The sequence below is a fragment of the Salmo salar genome, chromosome 09, assembly GCF_965601325.2.
Source record: "Salmo salar chromosome 09, fSalSal1, whole genome shotgun sequence".
Taxonomy (NCBI): domain Eukaryota; kingdom Metazoa; phylum Chordata; class Actinopteri; order Salmoniformes; family Salmonidae; genus Salmo; species Salmo salar.
In genome coordinates, this window is record NC_138299.1 from 121,102,200 (window position 1) to 121,120,229 (window position 18,030).

Genomic DNA, 18,030 nt, shown 5'->3' on the forward strand with positions numbered 1-18,030 from the left:
TTCACGGTTGACGTTGGGACTGGTGTTTTGCGGGTACTATTTAATGAAGCTGCCAGTTGAGGACGTGTGAGGCGTCTATTTCTCAAACTAGACACTCTAATGTACTTGTCCTCTTCCTCAGTTGTGCACCGGGGCCTCCCACTCCTCTTTCTATTCTGGTTAGAGCCAGTTTGCGCTATTCTGTAAAGGGAGTAGTACACAGCGTTGTATGAGATCTTCAGTTTCTCACATTGAATAGCCTTCATTTCTCAGAACAAGAATAGTCTGACGAGTTTCAGAAGAAAGTTCTTGTTTCTGGACATTTTGAGCCTGTAATCGAACCCACAAATGCTGATGCTCCAGATACTCAACTAGGCTAAAGAAGGCCAGTTTTATTGCTTCTTTAATTAGCACAACAGTTTTCAGCTGTGCTAACATAATTGCAAAAGGGTTTTCTAATGATCAATTAGCCTTTTAAAATGATTAACCTGGATTAGCTAACACAACGTGCCATTGGAACACAGGAGGGATGGTTGCTGATAATGGGCCTCTGTACGCCTATGTAGACATTCAATAAAACATCTGCAGTTTCCAGCTACAATAGTCATTTACAACATTAACAATGTCTACACTGTATTTCTGATCAATTTGAAGTTATTTTAATGAACATAAAATGCGCTTTTCTTTAAAAAACAAGGACATTTCTAATTGACCCCAAACTTTTGAATGGTAGTGTATATATTGTATATAATCTACCACGTGAAAAACATCATTAAGGACAATTGTTACAAGAGTGAAAGTGATAATAACATCTCATAAAAATATAGCAAAGAGTAACTAAAACCTAAAGATGATAGAAACACAGAATATAAGCTAAACACAAACAAGAACAACATTTCTTGACACATCTCTTATTATTAAGAACTGTGGTAAAGACGATCTGCAAAAAGGTGTCACTGGCTAAGACAACAAACTGGAGACCGACTGTCGCATAAAGGCACAGGTACACACAAGATCACTGAGACACGTACACGGGCACAGAGCACGGAACAATAAGTTAGAGGTTTATTTACATCTGCATTATCCCCCACCCACCTTTACACACTCCTATCCCTTGTCCTGTGGTCGCACAATATGCCTGTTGCATCATCTTCATTCTTCATAATTCTTCTGCATCATCTTTGTCATCGTCAGCGTCATCATCATCATTATTGTGTTGGTCCTTAGGTAGTGGTTCACAGTGGTGTAAAGTACTTAAGTAAAAATACTTTAAAGTACCACTTAAGTACTTTACTATTTATATTTTTGACAACTTTTACTTTTACTGCTAAATATTTTTTTTTTTACTCCATACATTTTCCCTAACACCCAAAATAACTTGTTACATTTTGAATGCTTAACAGAACAGTAAAATTGTCCAATTCACACACTTTAAGAGAACATCTCTGGTCATCCCTACTGCCTCTGATCTGGCAAACTCACTAAACACAAATGCTTTGTTTGTAAATGATGTGTGAGTGTTGAAGTGTGCCCAAGAAAATTGTGCCGTCTGGTTTGCTTAATATAAGGAATTTGAAATGATTTCTACTTTTGATATATTTTTGAAATTACATTTACTTTTGATACTTAAGTATATTTAAAATCAAATACTTTTGGACTTTTACTCAAGTAGTATTTTACTGGGTGACTTTCACTCTTACTTGAGTCATTTTCTATTAAGGTATCTTTACTTTTACTCAAGTATGACATTGTGTACTTTTTCCACCACTGGTGTGGTGGAATATGTGGCAGATATGGTTGATCGTCAGTCAGGTGGGGAGGCAGTCTGGTTGGGCTGACTCAGTTCTCAGCCTTAGCTTCAGGCTCTGGCTCTGGCTCCTTAGCTGTGTTTGGACAGAAGAGGGGGAATCAAGGAAACTCGTATGACTTCATGAAAAGTCATCGAGTTTGGGGGAGTAATTTCAAAGTGGCCGAAACATAGGGGGAACCTAGGCATCGGGTACGAAGAATCACTCCCAATGGTTGAACACAACTATGGATTGGTGTCAAGGTTGTTCTAGGGGGTGTGTGAGGAGTGAGTGGGTAGTGACAAGTCTCTCACCTTTGGACACGATAAGGGTCTCTGCCGTCGCCTCTTCGTCTCCAGGGGCCCTGCGATAGAACCAAGAGGACGGACATTGGTTGTCATGGTGACCCGAGATGGAGAACACAGCCCCATAACAACAGAGCAGAAATGTAATCGACCAATCAGGCACAATTGCTGACTTACTTGGGCTTCTTCTCCTGATTGGGACAGCAGCGACATTTTCGGCCTAGAACGGACAACAAATCGTGATCACGATCTTAAAATCAACAATCAAAGAGCCAATAAGTATGTGTGGCGTAGTTAGACTTACTGAAGTATGAAGACTTACTGAGGATGAGGAGGATGCCCAGCGCGAAGAGTACCACACCAAAGACCAGTCCACAGATCCGCAGGCTATGATAGTCTATACAGACACACAGAGAGGAGGGATGTCTACTGATGAAAGTCTTCTTTCATGGCTATTGGAACATTGTCAGTTGACGGGGGAAGAGCATCAAGACCCACTAACAGGGGTCTACTTACCATAGACAAATGGGTCCACCTCTTTCTTCTCCTTTTCACCATCTGAAAATACAGGCATGGAGAAAGGCAAGGAAATTAGATACTAGCCATATAGAACATCTAACGATCGTAGCAGTTTTCAATGCTGTACATACCTAGCAGTATAATGGGGCTGGGGTTAACATGGCTAAACACATTGATTACACACAGGTTACTCACCCTCGGCACATGGGTCTGCGACTGCTAAGAGAGAGAGCGAGAGAGAGAGAGAAAGCGAGAGAGAGGTGGTCGTAGGTGGTCTTTACGGGCTCTTATTTGAACAACAGTACGATGTCACATCCAGAGCTTGGATAGGGATCTTGACAGGTTACGGTATTCACATCCGGAGCTTGGATAGGGATCTTGACAGGTTACGGTATTCACATCCAGAGCTTGGATAGGGATCTTGACAGGTTACGGTATTCACATCCAGAGCTTGGATAGGGATCCTGACAGGTTACGGTATTCACATCCGGAGCTTGGATAGGGATCTTGACAGGTTATGGTATTCACATCCAGAGCTTGGATAGTGATCTTGACAGGTTACGGTATTCACATCCAGAGCTTGGATAGGGATCTTGACAGGTTACGGTATTCACATCCGGAGCTTGGATAGGGATCTTGACAGGTTACGGTATTCACATCCAGAGCTTGGATAGGGATCTTGACAGGTTACGGTATTCACATCCAGAGCTTGGATAGGGATCCCGACAGGTTACGGTATTCACATCCGGAGCTTGGATAGGGATCTTGACAGGTTACGGTATTCACATCCAGAACTTGGATAGGGATCCTGACAGGTTACGGTATTCACATCCGGAGCTTGGATAGGGATCTTGACAGGTTACGGTATTCACATCCAGAGCTTGGATAGGGATCTTGACAGGTTACGGTATTCACATTCAGAGCTTGGATAGGGATCCCGACGGGTTACGGTATTCACATCCAGAGCTTGGATAGGGATCTTGACAGGTTACGGTATTCACATCCAGAGCTTGGATAGGGATCTTGACAGGTTACGGTAGTCACATCCAGAGCTTGGATAGGGATCCTGACAGGTTACGGTATTCACATCCGGAGCTTGGATAGGGATCTTGACAGGTTACGGTATTTATATCCGGAGATGGATAGGGATCCTGACAGGTTACGGTATTCACATCCAGAGCTTGGATAGGGATCTTGACAGGTTACGGTATTCACATCCGGAGCTTGGATAGGGATCTTGACAGGTTACGGTATTCACATCCAGAGCTTGGATAGGGATCTTGACAGGTTACGGTATTCACATCCAGAGCTTGGATAGGGATCCCGACAGGTTACGGTATTCACATCCGGAGCTTGGATAGGGATCTTGACAGGTTACGGTATTCACATCCAGAGCTTGGATAGGGATCCTGACAGGTTACGGTATTCACATCCGGAGCTTGGATAGGGATCTTGACAGGTTACGGTATTCACATCCAGAGCTTGGATAGGGATCCTGACAGGTTACGGTATTCACATCCAGAGCTTGGATAGGGATCTTGACAGGTTACGGTATTCACATCCGGAGCTTGGATAGGGATCTTGACAGGTTACGGTATTCACATCCAGAGCTTAGATAGGGATCTTGACAGGTTACGGTATTCACATCCAGAGCTTGGATAGGGATCTTGACAGGTTATGGTATTCACATCCAGAGCTTGGATAGGGATCTTGACAGGTTACAGTATTCACATCCAGAGCTTGGATAGGGATCTGACAGGTTACAGTATTCACATCCAGAGCTAGGATAGGGATCTTGACAGGTTACGGTATTCACATCCGGTTGTGCAATGGCACTGGCCTTATGGATGATTTGTTGAATGGACTACCTCAGTTAACTTTCTTCTAACCCTCGCTCCCTGTGTCAATTCATTTCCTAAATTCCCCATCAGCAAACACTGGCCCACTGCAAAAAACCCAGACTTTCTATCTGCTCCACAACCCCATTGTGTGTGGTGTGTGTGTGTGTGTGTGTGTGTGTGTGTGTGTGTGTGTGTGTGTGTGTGTGTGTGTGTGTGTGTGTGTGTGTGTGTGTGTGTGTGTGTGTGTGTGTGTGTGTGCACTCTACTCAGCATGTATACTCATATCAACAGACAGAGTCACACAGAATGGGGAGTGAGTGCATGAAAAACAAGGAATTATAGTGGGAGGGAGATTAATGGAGGAAAATGTACATCTGGAGATGGAGAAAGGGAAGAGGGAAAAAGAGATGTATAGTCTGGAGACGGAGAAGAAGAAGAAAGGAAAAGAAAGGAGGAAAGAAAGAGAAACCAGAACAGACGGTGTGAACAAAACACAGATGAAAGAATGGAGAGGATACAGAGAGAAGAAAGGAGGGCAGGAAAAGAGGGAGGTGGAAAAGAATGTGAACTGAAGACAGGTGGGAAAACAGCCAAAGCAATAGAAAGTGGAAGATTAGTCTGATTGACAGACAAGCAAGAGTCTGGATAACACCAGATGACATGGATGGCTCAGTTGCTCTCTCCAGTGAAGTACTGAACCTATGACTTCACACTTAGAATCTTAATGGCATAATAAGTGTGTGTGTGTGTGTGTGTGTGTGTGTGTGTGTGTCATGGCCTAAATATACTTGTGATATACAGTATATTACATTATACTTGGAATATACAGTATAGTACATTATACTTGGGATATACATATCAACACACAGACACACACTGTACTACGCATGCAAAGGTAGGAAGCCTCAGGCTTTATGAACAAGTCAGTCCATTAATGTTCAGTCAAAACCCCATGCCTGCCATGTCATGCCACGGCCCTCCCTGTGTCTCCTGCCTCCCTATGGATAGAGCAGTAGTGGTGTTGGTGGTAGTGGTGTTGGTAGAGGTGGAGGGGGCACTTACCAGCCACATACACCAGGAGTGAAAAGAGGAAGAACAGAACAGTTTCCATGGTAACTGCAGAAAGAGAGAGAGAAAGAAATAGAGCGAGAGAGAACTGTGTTAGTTGGTTACATGCCAGGCACATACACACCAAGACACACATGCTCACACAGACACATATGTACGGTTGGAAAACGGCCCCCACATCGCTCTTGTATTGAACCAACCTGTTGTGTAACCCACTAAACTTTATTCTTATTACATACCATTAAATGAAACATACACTGGTAGATAGATAATGATACTAAATCAGGCAGCTGTGAGTCCTAATGCATGCAGACAGATTGGTATTGCAGACCTATTGCAGACAGATTGGTATTGATCCATTCATTTTTTACCAATCAAGTGTCTCATTTTCAGTTACATTCTCAAACCAGTACTACACAGACATCTTGGTGGGAATAGAAACTAGATGTAAAAGTTGCCAAGCTGCCGGAGTTATTACAGTAATGGGTTGAATATGAGCCCACTACAGACAAAAGACAGATGGTTACAATACTACAGTAGATTATTTGGATTCAGGCTTTTTATGGAAAGAAACTTGCCCTCCAGGAAAAGAGATGACACCAATCCCTCCATTGTTTTTCCTCTCCTCACCTATCTTTTCCCCGTTTCTCTATCCATCTATGTTCTCCATGTTATGTGCCCCACTTCCCATGGAGCATATCCTTTATTGATACCACCATGAAGATTGCGGGGGAGAGAACACATGCGGCTAAACAGGACCCAAGCCATTAGCATAGCATCACAGTCCAGATGCTGCTTGTGCAGTGTTCACCTCCAAACTAACTTAAAGACCTTGCCGTTGAAACAGCTTTAAGTGGCGAGCCCAGCCCCATGGTCACAGGCTGACGTTGTCTTTGGGAGGAGTCATGTTCTGGACGCAGGTCATTTCCTCAATGATAGGGCACTTAGTAATTGGGTAACAAATGGTCTAATGAACTGGTGGAGAGTGACTTCAGAGCTCACATTGTTGCCATGTTGAATCCAGGCAATTATTCACAGATCTACACATTTCGCATATTTGTCATTCATGGCATTAAGAGCATCGCATGCAAAAGCCAAACTGACTTCTCAGTCTAGTACAGTAAGTCTCTACACACAGTTACGTGGATTCATATTAGTCCGTAAACCGGCTGCATGTTTTACCTGGCTGCATGTTATCACTATTCTACCCGGTTACAGTATGTGTGCTTTATATGACTGCTGTTTTCTATATCCAGACAGGTTCTGGGTTATGACTGGGACCATAGCACTCAACCATCTGTCACCACGGAGCAGACATTAGTGGGTTGTTATGTCTGGCTCTGTGATGTTGCGTCTACTCCCACCACCCTCCCTAGCTGCACTAAATAGGATAATGTTGACTTCATGATCCACACATTCAGTCAGTCACCACCCATCCTGGCCCTATAACCCTGGGCTACTCATAAGCAGGAGATACGCAGGCAGGGAGGAGGTCTACAGAGTGGATGAGGACGTATTGTGAAGGATAATAGACATCCACAGATGTGGCCAAAAGGTCTTCTCCGAGAGGGGGGGGGGGGGGGGACGGGGGGGGGACGGGTTCATCTGCATGGTGATTGAGGCCTAACAGCTGCTACAACCTCAACACCGTCAAGCTCTGCTGTGACTTTTGACCGTGACCTTTACACCCTCTCGTTGTTCCACACAGCATTCCTATTCTCTTCCTTATTCAATCATCACATCCTGTCCTTTTTACCCATCTGATATATATATATATATATAGTATGTTCAGTTGAAGTCGGAAGTTTACATACACCTTAGCCAAATGCATTTAAACTCAGTTTTTCACAATTCCTGACATTTAATCTGAGTAAAAATTCCCTGTCTTAGGTCAGTTAGGATCACTACTTTATTTTTAAAAATGTGAAATAAAATAGAATAATAGTAGAATAATAGAATAATAGTAGAGAGAATGATTTATTTCAGCTTTCATTTTTGTCATCACATTCCCAGTGGGTCAGAAGTTTACATACACTCAATTAGTATTTGGTAGCATTGCCTTAAAATTGTTTAACTTGGGTCAAACATTTCGGGTAGCCTTCCACAAGCTTCCCCCAATAAGTTGGGTGAATTTTGGCCCATTCCTCCTGACAGAGCTGGTGTAACTGAGTCAGGTTTGTAGGCCTCCTTGCTCGCACACGTTTTCAGTTCTGCCCACAACTTTTCTATAGGATTGAGGTCAGGGCTTTGTGATGGCCACTCCAATACCTTGACTTTGTTGTTCTTAAGCCATTTTGCCACAACTTTGAAAGTATGCTTGGGATCATTGTCCATTTGGAAGACCCATTTGCGACCAAGCTTAACTTTCTGACTGATGTCTTGAGATGTTGCTTCAATATAGCCACATCATTTTCCTGCCTCGTGATGCCATCTATTTTGCGATGTGCACCAGTCCCTCCTGCAGCAAAGCACCCCCACAACATGATGCTGCCACCCCCGTGCTTCATGCTTGGGATGGTGTTCTTCGGCTTGTAAGCCTCCCCCTTTTTCCTCCAAACATAACGATGGTCATTATGGCCAAACAGTTCTATTTTTGTTTCATCAGACCAGAGGACATTTCTCCAAAAAGTACGATCTTTGTCCCCATGTGCAGTTGCAAACCGTAGACTGGCTTTTTTATGGCGGTTTTGGAGCAGTGGCTTCTTCCTTGCTGAATGGCCTTTCAGGTTATGTCAATATAGGACTCGTTTTACTGTGGATATAGATACTTTTGTACCTGTTTCTTCCAGCATCTTCACAAGGTCCTTTGCTGTTGTTCTGGGATAGATTTGCACTTTTCGCACCAAAGTACGTTCATCTCTAGGAGATAGAACGCGTCTCCTTCCTGAGCGGTATGACGGCTGTGTGGTCCCATGGTGTTTATGCTTGCGTACTATTGTTTGTACAGATGAACATGGTACCTTCAGGCATTTGTAAATTGCTCCTAAGGACAAACCAGACTTGTGGAGGTCTACAATTTTTTTCTGAGTTCTTGGCTGATTTCTTTTGATTTTCCCATGATGTCAAGCAAAGAGGCACTGAGTTTGAAGGTAGGCCTTGAAATACATCCACAGGTACACCTCCAATTGACTCAAATGATGTCAATTAGCCCACCAGAAGCTTCTAAAGCCATCACATCATTGTCTGGAATTTTCCAAGCTGTTTAAAGGCACAGTCAACTTAGTATATGTAAACTTCTGACCCACTGGAATTGTGATACAGTTAATTATAAGTGAAATACTCTGTCTGCAAACATTTGTTGGAAAAATTACTTGTATCATGTACAAAGTAGATGTCCTAACCGACTTGCCAAAACTATAGTTTGTTAACAAGAAATGTGTGGAGTGTTTGAAAAACTAGTTTTAATGACTCCAACCTAAGTGTATGTAAACTTCTGACTTCAACGGGGGGTGTATGTATGTATGTATGTATGTATGTATGTATGTATGTATGTATGTATGTATGTATGTATGTATGTATGTATGTATGTATGTATGTATGTATGTATGTAGAGAGAGGGAGGCATAGAGGACCCCACTTAGAACTCTTACACATAGCTACCTTGCTAATGGTACTGAATGCGCGTTAACATAGCGAAGGTAAAGGCTGCGTGACACGTTGGATGACCTCTAGGGGGATTAGGCACCCTTTTCAAAGCTCCAGACTTCTACTACTAGTCTACACTATAGACACAATAAAACACAGGACTGAGGAACACAGTACAAGCTATTAGTCCACCCAGCACAAAGGATTTACATTCAAAACCCTTTTAACCTTTTCAACAAGCTGAAAAGGAGGGATAGGAAAAGGATGACAGTGAATGGGGCGAGGCAGGAGGCTGGGGCATGATAGCAAATACAAGCCACTGAGGTCCATTCAGTAGTGTTTACCTCAGAGTAGAATTTTAGGGCTCTGCAATATGGCCTAAAAATCATATCTCCATTTTTTTATGGGCGATTCACGATCTATACTGTACCTCTAAATAAACTTTGTTGCACAATTCAAGGTCAAATGCACAGCATTTCAAACAGTCAGCAATAATCTAATGAATTAAGGGCTTTTGAAATGATACTTCGGCAACATTTTCCAGAATCAACGTTCATTGATTCTCCTATTTTGGTAGTGTCTGCTCTGCGTGCAATTTGAAGAGGTGAGACGTATGGTTAGAAAGGTTAATGTCTCCTTTATTACAGTAAAATTATGTCTCCATGTGTTTCGGTGTCCGTGTGACCGATTCTGTTGGAACAAACCTCAAATGCAAATAGCGAGTTGAAACCACTTGTCAGAGAGGAAGAAGTGATCTCTCATCTTTGCTTTTGTGAGTGGCAAGGGGAGGGACTTGGTGTGTGTGTGTGTGGACATAGGAAGGTGCACACAGCACAGAAGGAGTGATGGAGACGACGTAAGAACAAGCGGACATAAACGCTCATGAAAACAAAACAAATGTAAAAATGTGATTCTTGCGATACAGGCATTTGCAATTGCACTAAAACGTACATTCTACTTCATTGAATTAATTCTATATATCGCTTAGCCCTAACTGACAGTGAGGAATGACCTGCTGTCAACTATTTAACGATCAGGACCAGAGGGCAAGAAAAACACAATGTCAATAGTCTGAAATTCCACCCAGTGGGAAAGTGCAATTCAACCAGTTCTACCTCTCAGATCAGAGGTTGACAATTTGGCCATATCTCTCAGAATCCCGTGGGAAAGCTGCTGTTTGGGTGTGGCACCGCCAGCCAGGCCAGTGCTAGTGACACAGACACTCAAGTTCACCTCCCTTGCTAGAAATGAGAAGTGCCACCCGATTCACTGGCCTCTATGCCTCTCCTTAACCCACTTTTGTCCCTCCATTGTTTGTATGTGTCGCGTTTCAGTCCCATGGTGCTGCCAGCACCTCGCTTTGTCTCGAGCTAGAAGGGGGAAGGGTAGAGCAGAGGGGGAAGGGCAGGCAGAAACTGAGGCAGAAGCAGCGGCATCCTGGGATGACGTCGGTGTAGACATCTACAGAAGCAACAAACCCAGGGAGGGAGGTATGACTCGAGCCCAAGACCATGAATGATCAATTATGCATATGGAAGAAGACATCGAAATAAACGTCATAGTGGAAATGCTGTCGTGTGTTGTGACCGGTTGTTTATCTTCCTTCTCTGTGTGAGTGGGAATCTTTTCACACCTGAACGCTCACGCCTTTGTTTGCGAGTGTCTAGGCCATGATCAAACCTGCACTCTTAGAAAAAATGCTTCCAAAAGGGTTCCATGTAGAACACTTTTTGGTTCCAGGGTTCTACATGGAGCTCAAACCGTTAAGGGTTGTACATGGAATTCAAAAGGGTTCTCCCTGGTACCAAAAAGGTTTCTTCAAAGGGTACTCCTATGGGGACAGCTAAAGAACCCTTTTAGGTCCTAGATGGCACTTTTGTTCTAAGAGTTTAGAGTGTATGGTTGTGGGAACTTATATTTGGGAGCATTGTGATGTAACTGCTGGAGCTTGATTTCTCCCTGGATCTTACCCATTATTGTTATTTCTATGTCAATTTGACATTGATCGCTATCTCTCTGGGACACCCAGACTCATGTAAAAGCTCCCATATCTACAGTGGCAAGAAAAAGTATGTGAACCATTTGGAATTACCTGGATTTCTGCATAAATTGGTCATCACATTTGATCTGATCTTCATCTAAGTCACAACAGTAGACAAACACACTGTGCTTAAACTAATAACACACAAATGATTGCATTTTTCTTGTCTATATTGAATACATCAGTTAAACACTCACAGTGTAGGTTGGAAAAAGTATGTGAACCCCTAGGCTAATGACTTCTCCAAAAGCTAATTGGAGCCAGGAGTCAGCTAACCTGGAGTCCAATCAATGAGACGAGATTGGAGATGTTGGTTAGAGCTGCCTTGCCCTATAAAAAACACTCACAAAATGTGAGTTTGCTATTCACAAGAAGCATTGCCTGATGTGAACCATGCCTCGAACAAAAGAGATCATAGAAGACCTCAGATTAAGAATTGTTGACTTGCATTAAGCTGGAAAAGGTTACAAAAGTATCTCTAAAAGCCTTGATGTTCATCAGTCCACGGTAAGACAAACTGTCTATAAATTGAGACAGTTCAGCACTGTTGCTACTCTCCCTAGGAGTGGCCGTCCTGCAAAGATGACTGCAAGAGCATAGCGCAGAAAGCTCAATGAGGTTAAGAAGAATCCTAGTGTCAGCTAAAGACTAACAGAAATCTCTGGAACATGCTAACATCTCTGTTGACGAGTCTACAATATGTAAAACACTAAACAAGAATGGTGTTCATGGGAGGACACCATGGAAGAAGTCAATGCTGTCCAAAAAAAACATTACTGCACGTCTGAAGTTTGCAAAAGTGCACCTGGATGTTCCACAGCGCTACTGGCAAAATATTCTGTGTACAAATGAAACTACAGTTGAGTTGTTTGGAAGCAACACACAACTCTATGTGTGGAAAAAAAAGGTACAGCACACCAACATCAAAACCTCATCCCAACTGTAAACTATGGTGGAGGGAGCATCATGGTTTGGGGCTTCTTTGCTGCCTCAGGGCCTGGACAGCTTGCTATCATTAACGGAAAAATGAATTCCCAAGTTTATCAAGACATTTTGCAGGAGAACGTTAGGCTATCTGTCCACCAATTGAAGCTCAACAGAAGTTGGGTGATGCAACAGGACAACGACCCAAAACACAGACGTAAATCAACATCAGAAGGGCTTCAACAGAAGAAAATACGCCTTCTGGAGTGGCCCAGTCAGAGTCCTGACCTCAACCCGATTGAGATGCTTTGGCATGACCTCAAGAGAACAGTTTACCCCAGACATCCCAAGAATATTGCTGAACTGACAGTTTTGTAAAGAGGAATGGTCCAAAATTCCTCCTGACTGTTGTGCACGTCCGATTCGCAACTACAGAAAACATTTGGTTGAGGTTATTGCTGCCAAAGGAGGGTCAACCAGTTATTCAATCCAAGGGTTCACATACTTTTTCCACCCTGCACTGTGAATGTTTACACGGTGTGTTCAATAAAAGACAAGAAAAAGTAAAATTGTTATTAGTTAAGCAGACTGTGTTGGTCTGTTGTTGTGACCTAGATGAAGATCAGATTAAATTTTATGACCAATTTATGCAGAAATCCAGGTATTTCCAAAGGGTTCACATACTTGTTCTTGCCACTGTAGGTGTTTGGGAGGTAGGTCAGGCGTTTGAAGAGTGCAGAATGATTATCTATTTACCCCATCTCACTGACAAAACAGCTGCTCTTACCCAAGACAGACCCCTCTATTACTGACAATGTGATTTTAGAGTACCTCTCTGCTGATGAAAGATGCATGTAACTGTGAAATTAAAGGAAACACCAACATAAAGTGCCTAAATAGGGTGTTGGGCTACCACGACCTGCCAGAACAGCTTCAATGCACCTTGTTATAGATTATACAAGTGTCTGGAACTCTACTGGAGGGATGTGACACCATTCTTCCATGAGAAATTCTATCATTTGGTGTTTTGTCTCAGGCGCCACTCCAGAATCTCCCATAAGTGTTCAATTGGGTTGAGATCTGGTGACTGAGACGGCCATGGCATATTGCTTACATCGTTTTCACGCTCATCAAACCATTCAGGGACCACTCGTGCCCTGTGGATGGGGGGGGGGGGGGGGGCATTGTCATCCTATGGAGGCGTAGCCATAATCATCCTGGAAAGATGGATAGAAATGGTTCACCAGAATGGCTGTGTATTTATTGCCATTTACCTTGCCCTTCTAACGGGTTGAGTGGACCTAAACCATGCCAGGAAAAAGCAACCTACACCATAACAGAGCTTCCAGAACTCTCATTTACTCAAGCGTTTCCTTTATTTTGGCAGTTACCTGTAGCTCTCCACAATGCCGCTGCCTCTGATTAGATCTCAGGCATGCGTGTGTGTGCGTGCCTCATCTGTCGCTTTACTACAACTCGCTCATTCTCATTATGTGATCCAGACGTGTTATAATACAACCCAAATAGAACACGCAAATTATGAATTAGCACAAAATACAGTGCATCAAGATCCTTTCTGGAGCAAGACCCATGGCTTATGGCTTAGTATCTTTGCCATCACCGTGATTGTAAATCTCCATGACAACAAGACATTGGACGTGCCTACTGCCATGGCGCCGGGGTATTGCTATGGCAACTGTTTCCATCAGGTGACTACTATTCGAGGTACCAAATACTGTCGGTGAGGGATGTGTGCCGAGTGGAGGGAGGTGGGCTCGAGATGGTATTGTCATGAAAACTTTAGTATGTGAGAAGAGAAGAAAAGGGGTGGGACACATTGATGAGATTCAAACGTTAATTAATGCTCGTTCACGCTCAACATAAGCCTTTATACAATAGGGTCGTTCCACTAGAAGAGTGCCTTTTCATATTTTAAGTAGAAATTGGGCCCTAATATTTAATTAAAAAAATCTATTATATTAAGTTCCCTTTAATTAATATAAACCACATGGAAAATTCTATAAATCAGATTTTTATTATTAAAAAATATTTGCTAAAGTGACAAAATTCTGCATTTTGACATGCCGCTCAGTGCACCCTCTAACTTCAAGGAAGATTTTAACCCACGTAACTCCAACATTTCTCCAAGTTTTCCCCATCATTGTAAAGCCCTAGTTATTTTGTTGCTTTGACAAAGTAATATCTAAGATGACCATTTACTTCATGTGATTGGCGATTCATCCAATCTCATCAAATATCTGTCCCTTATTTTAAGGTAAACCCTGCTACGTGAACTGAACTCGTTTTAATATGGTGAAACTATTTATTTTTAAAATATTTTTTCAAAAGAAACATTGCACATTTAATAATCCATTCATAGTGTTAAGGCAGGTGAGCTGGTTCTACTCCTTTAGGCCATGTTCGGGTATTTTGTGGTGGAAAACTGAGCGGGTCGACCATAATACATTAACCCTGTTACCCAGAAAGACCGGCTACAAATGAACATCTTTTTGTGAAGCTTGCATTCAACTGCCGCGCCCTGTTGCACACAACAAGCTTCAATTCCCCCTGTCACAAGGGTATATATGGCTTATTTAAGATTAAATCATCAACCCTGTTACTTTATTTGGCACTTAATAGGAACTTACTATAGTCATTTTTCAATTTAACCTCTTGAGATGCTAAAACGTTTTTTTTTTTTTTTTTACATTAAGTCGAGCATGTGTTGTTTATGAAAGAATGTTAAACTAAGGTGAAATAAAAACATTTTGGGACTAGATTACACTACTCAAAAGGTAATCATTTGGTGGAACGACCCAACAGCTCATGACAACCAGATGAACGAACACAAGTGCCTCAGTTTAATTATTGTCCCCTACCTACCACATATCCATCATCCACAGATAAGCTTTTTTCGCGCACCCGACCACTGCCCAAAATGGAGACTGGGAGGGACAATAACTCCCGAATAATTGTATCAGTTGGTATATTATAGCATTGCTTATAGTGTGTCTCTGGTGTTACCTACATTACGACATAGCCTGTGCATGAGTGTGTTTTAGAATTTGCAAAGGCGAGATAGTCTAGCTAGCTCATCATGGACACCGTGCCTGGCGTCAGCTCCGCGAGTCTGCCACTTTCACCGATCCTAACCTGTGGCTTTACCACTAGACAAGCCAGTATTGTGGACAGAGGAGTATTCAGGCGCTTCAAATCATTTGTTCTACATACCATTCAGACCTATTTGGCCTAGGACTAATTATACAAACTGTTGAATGTTGTGTGTCTGCTCTGCACGAGACGATTTGGCTGAACTAACATCATACACTGCCACTGTGAAAAGGACACACCCTCACGGCATTAGACGATTGCATACAAAAACAAGTCGACACCTTTATAGTTTAGGCCTATTTGGAAAGAAATTATGCTCTTACAGACGGTATTTTTGCAAAATAAAATGCAATGAGTGAATATATATATATTTTTTTATATCCCTCATGCAACTTATATTATGCATGCATAGGCCAATACACATTGAGACAAGTTCTCAATACATTATTCACATCAATATTGCAGGAAATTAAATGTTGCCTATATTATTTATTAGCCAATAGACCCCACTCATTTGACCAGGTACCAGATTCCAAATATTTGGCTCCAACTAGGCAGACAATAACACACTGTAGATATGAGAACGCACACGCCCCTTTTAAATTATGTCGAAAAACAAACATGCCCAATTTATCTTCTCACCTCTTTCTATTATCTTGACGTTGAGCTACAAATTGATTGACCCAAATCCAATCCACGACAATGATCAGCTTCTTCTCGCAAAGCGTAATTATTGTTTCAATTTGTATAATCTGTGCCTTCTCACTGTTCAATTGCAGTCCACGGAGGGTTCTTGATCGTGTCGCGCTCTTAGAATGCAAAACGTAAAAATAGTTTGCCAATATCTTTGTTGGCGGAATCTCAATGTTTCTTCTGTTTTTATTGATGTCTATCACGTTCTTTCTGTCTGTCTGTCTGTCTGTCTCTCACTCTCTCTACCTCACACACACCACCCACTGTTGATGTTCGTGAGCATCTAGCCATCTACTCGTAGCTTTCCGCGCGTCTTCCCGTCGGTGAATGGGGCACACAACCGGTTACAAATATACACTGATTGTGTTTTTGATGTAAGCTACAGTGTAGTCTGTGTTAAACCATCAGTATTGGGAGACTGGAGAGAGATTAACATTAGGGAGCAGTCGAAATGTACACAATTTTTACCTGGAGGAAAAATGGGGGAGGGTCATGCTTTTTTAATTTCAGTCAGGGGGAGGGTTTAGTCTTTTTTATTCTTTAGTCCAGGGGAGGGTTATGTAAATTGAAATCAATGAAATGTCATACTGCTCATGTTTGAGAAGAAAGACAGAAAGAGAGAGAGAGAGAGATTTACATTAGGGAGCAGTCACAATGTCAGGGGGAGGGTTTAGTCTTTTTTAAAATTTAGTCCAGAGGAGGGTCATGTAATTTGTAATTGATCAAATGTTGTATTGCTCAGGGTTTGAGAATTAGTTGCTTATTATAGTATCTCGATGAGTGCCCGATGATGACCCTCGTCCCTGCTTCTCTGCTGGGCATGTAATATCAAGTGCGCCTAGTGTGGTCTCAGTAAAATGATCCATAGCCTTTACTATAGGCTATACGAAGAGCATGCTCGGAGAAGCACAGGGCCAAGTCATATTTCTAAGAAAATGTACTTCCTGAGTTTTTGCGCTCTTGGAATGGTGTATATAAACACTAGGCTACACTGCATTGGATAGGCCTTCCCAAATCAAATCAAATTTTATTTGTCACATACACATGGTTAGCAGATGATAATGCGAGTGTAGCGAAATGCTTGTGCTTCTAGTTCCGACCATGCAGTAATATCTAACAAGTAATCTAACAATTTCACAACAACTACCTTATACACACAAGTGTAAAGGAATGAATAAGAATATGCACATAAAGATTAATGAATGAGCGATGGCCGAATGGCATAGGCAAGATGCGGTAGATGGTATAGAGTACAGTATATACATATGAGATGAGTAATGTAGGGTATGTAAACATTATATAAAGTGGCATTGTTTAAAGTGGCTAGTGATACATTTATTACATACATTTTTCATTATTAAAGTGGCTAGAGATGAGTCAGTATGTTGCCAGCAGCCACTCAAAGTTATTGATGGCTGTTTAACAGTCTGATGGCATTAAGATAGAAGCTGTTTTTCAGTCTCTCGGTCCCCGCTTTGATGTACCTGTACTGACCTCGCCTTCTGGATGATAGCGGGGTGAACAGGCAGTGGCTCGGGTGGTTGTTGTCCTTGATGATCTTTTTGGCCTTCCTGTGACATCGGTGGTGTAGGTGTCCTGAAGGGCAGGTAGTTTGCCCCCGGTGATGCGTTGTGCAGACCTCACTACCTTCTGGAGAGCCTTACGGTTGTGTGCAGAGCAGTTGCCGTACCAGGCGATGATTCAGCCCGACAGGATGCTCTCGATTGTGCATCTGTAAAAGTTTGTGGGTTTTTGGTGACAAGCCGAATTTCTTCAGCCTCCTGAGGTTGGGGATAATGACGAGTTTGGAGGGTACTATGGTGTTAAATGCTGAGCTGTAATCGATGAACAGCATTCTTACATAGCTATTCCTCTTGTCCATATGGGTTAGGGCAGTGTGCAGTGCGATTACGATTACATCGTCTGTGGACCTATTGGGTCGGTAAGCAAATTGGAGTGGGTCTAGGGTGTCAGGTAGTGTGGAGGTGATATGGTCCTTGACTAGTCTCTCAAAGCACTTCATGATGACGGAAGTGAGTGCTATGGGGCGATAATCATTTAGCTCAGTTACCTTAGCTTTCTTGTGAACAGGAAGAATGGTGGCCTTCTTGAAGCATGTGGGAACAGCAGACTGGGATAAGGATATGTCTGTAAACATACCAGCCAGCTGGTCTGCG

General features: G+C 42.5%; 1 protein-coding gene across 2 annotated transcripts; it reads right to left on the bottom strand.

The window, feature by feature from the left end:
* Window positions 1–1,017: 1,017 nt before the first annotated feature.
* LOC106612729 (FXYD domain containing ion transport regulator 6) lies at window positions 1,018–16,315 on the bottom strand. 2 transcript variants are annotated; one of them, XM_014214188.3, is made up of 7 exons: window positions 15,803–16,315; window positions 5,494–5,547; window positions 2,588–2,629; window positions 2,394–2,468; window positions 2,249–2,291; window positions 2,081–2,130; window positions 1,018–1,862 (listed from the first exon to the last, which is right to left on the bottom strand). In XM_014214188.3, exons 2-7 carry the CDS (start codon window positions 5,540–5,542, stop codon window positions 1,819–1,821), a joined length of 303 nt encoding a protein of 100 aa, XP_014069663.1. In that variant the 5' UTR covers window positions 5,543–5,547; window positions 15,803–16,315; the 3' UTR covers window positions 1,018–1,818. The 2 variants fall into 2 exon arrangements, with proteins under 2 accessions (XP_014069663.1, XP_014069662.1); XM_014214187.3 differs by having other exon boundaries at window positions 2,376–2,468.
* Window positions 16,316–18,030: the final 1,715 nt, after the last annotated feature.

What these genes read in the sequence shown, in the direction of transcription:
- LOC106612729 (XM_014214187.3), bottom strand. Translation starts at nt 5,542, where the DNA reads ATGGAAACTGTTCTGTTCTTCCTCTTTTCACTCCTGGTGTATGTGGCT. An exon ending in GGTGGACCCATTTGTCTATG is followed by an intron (nt 2,469 to 2,587) that starts GTAAGTAGACCC and finishes GTGTCTGTATAG; the next exon opens with ACTATCATAGCCTGCGGATC. An exon ending in AATCAGGAGAAGAAGCCCAA is followed by an intron (nt 2,131 to 2,248) that starts GTAAGTCAGCAA and finishes GTTCTATCGCAG; the next exon opens with GGCCCCTGGAGACGAAGAGG.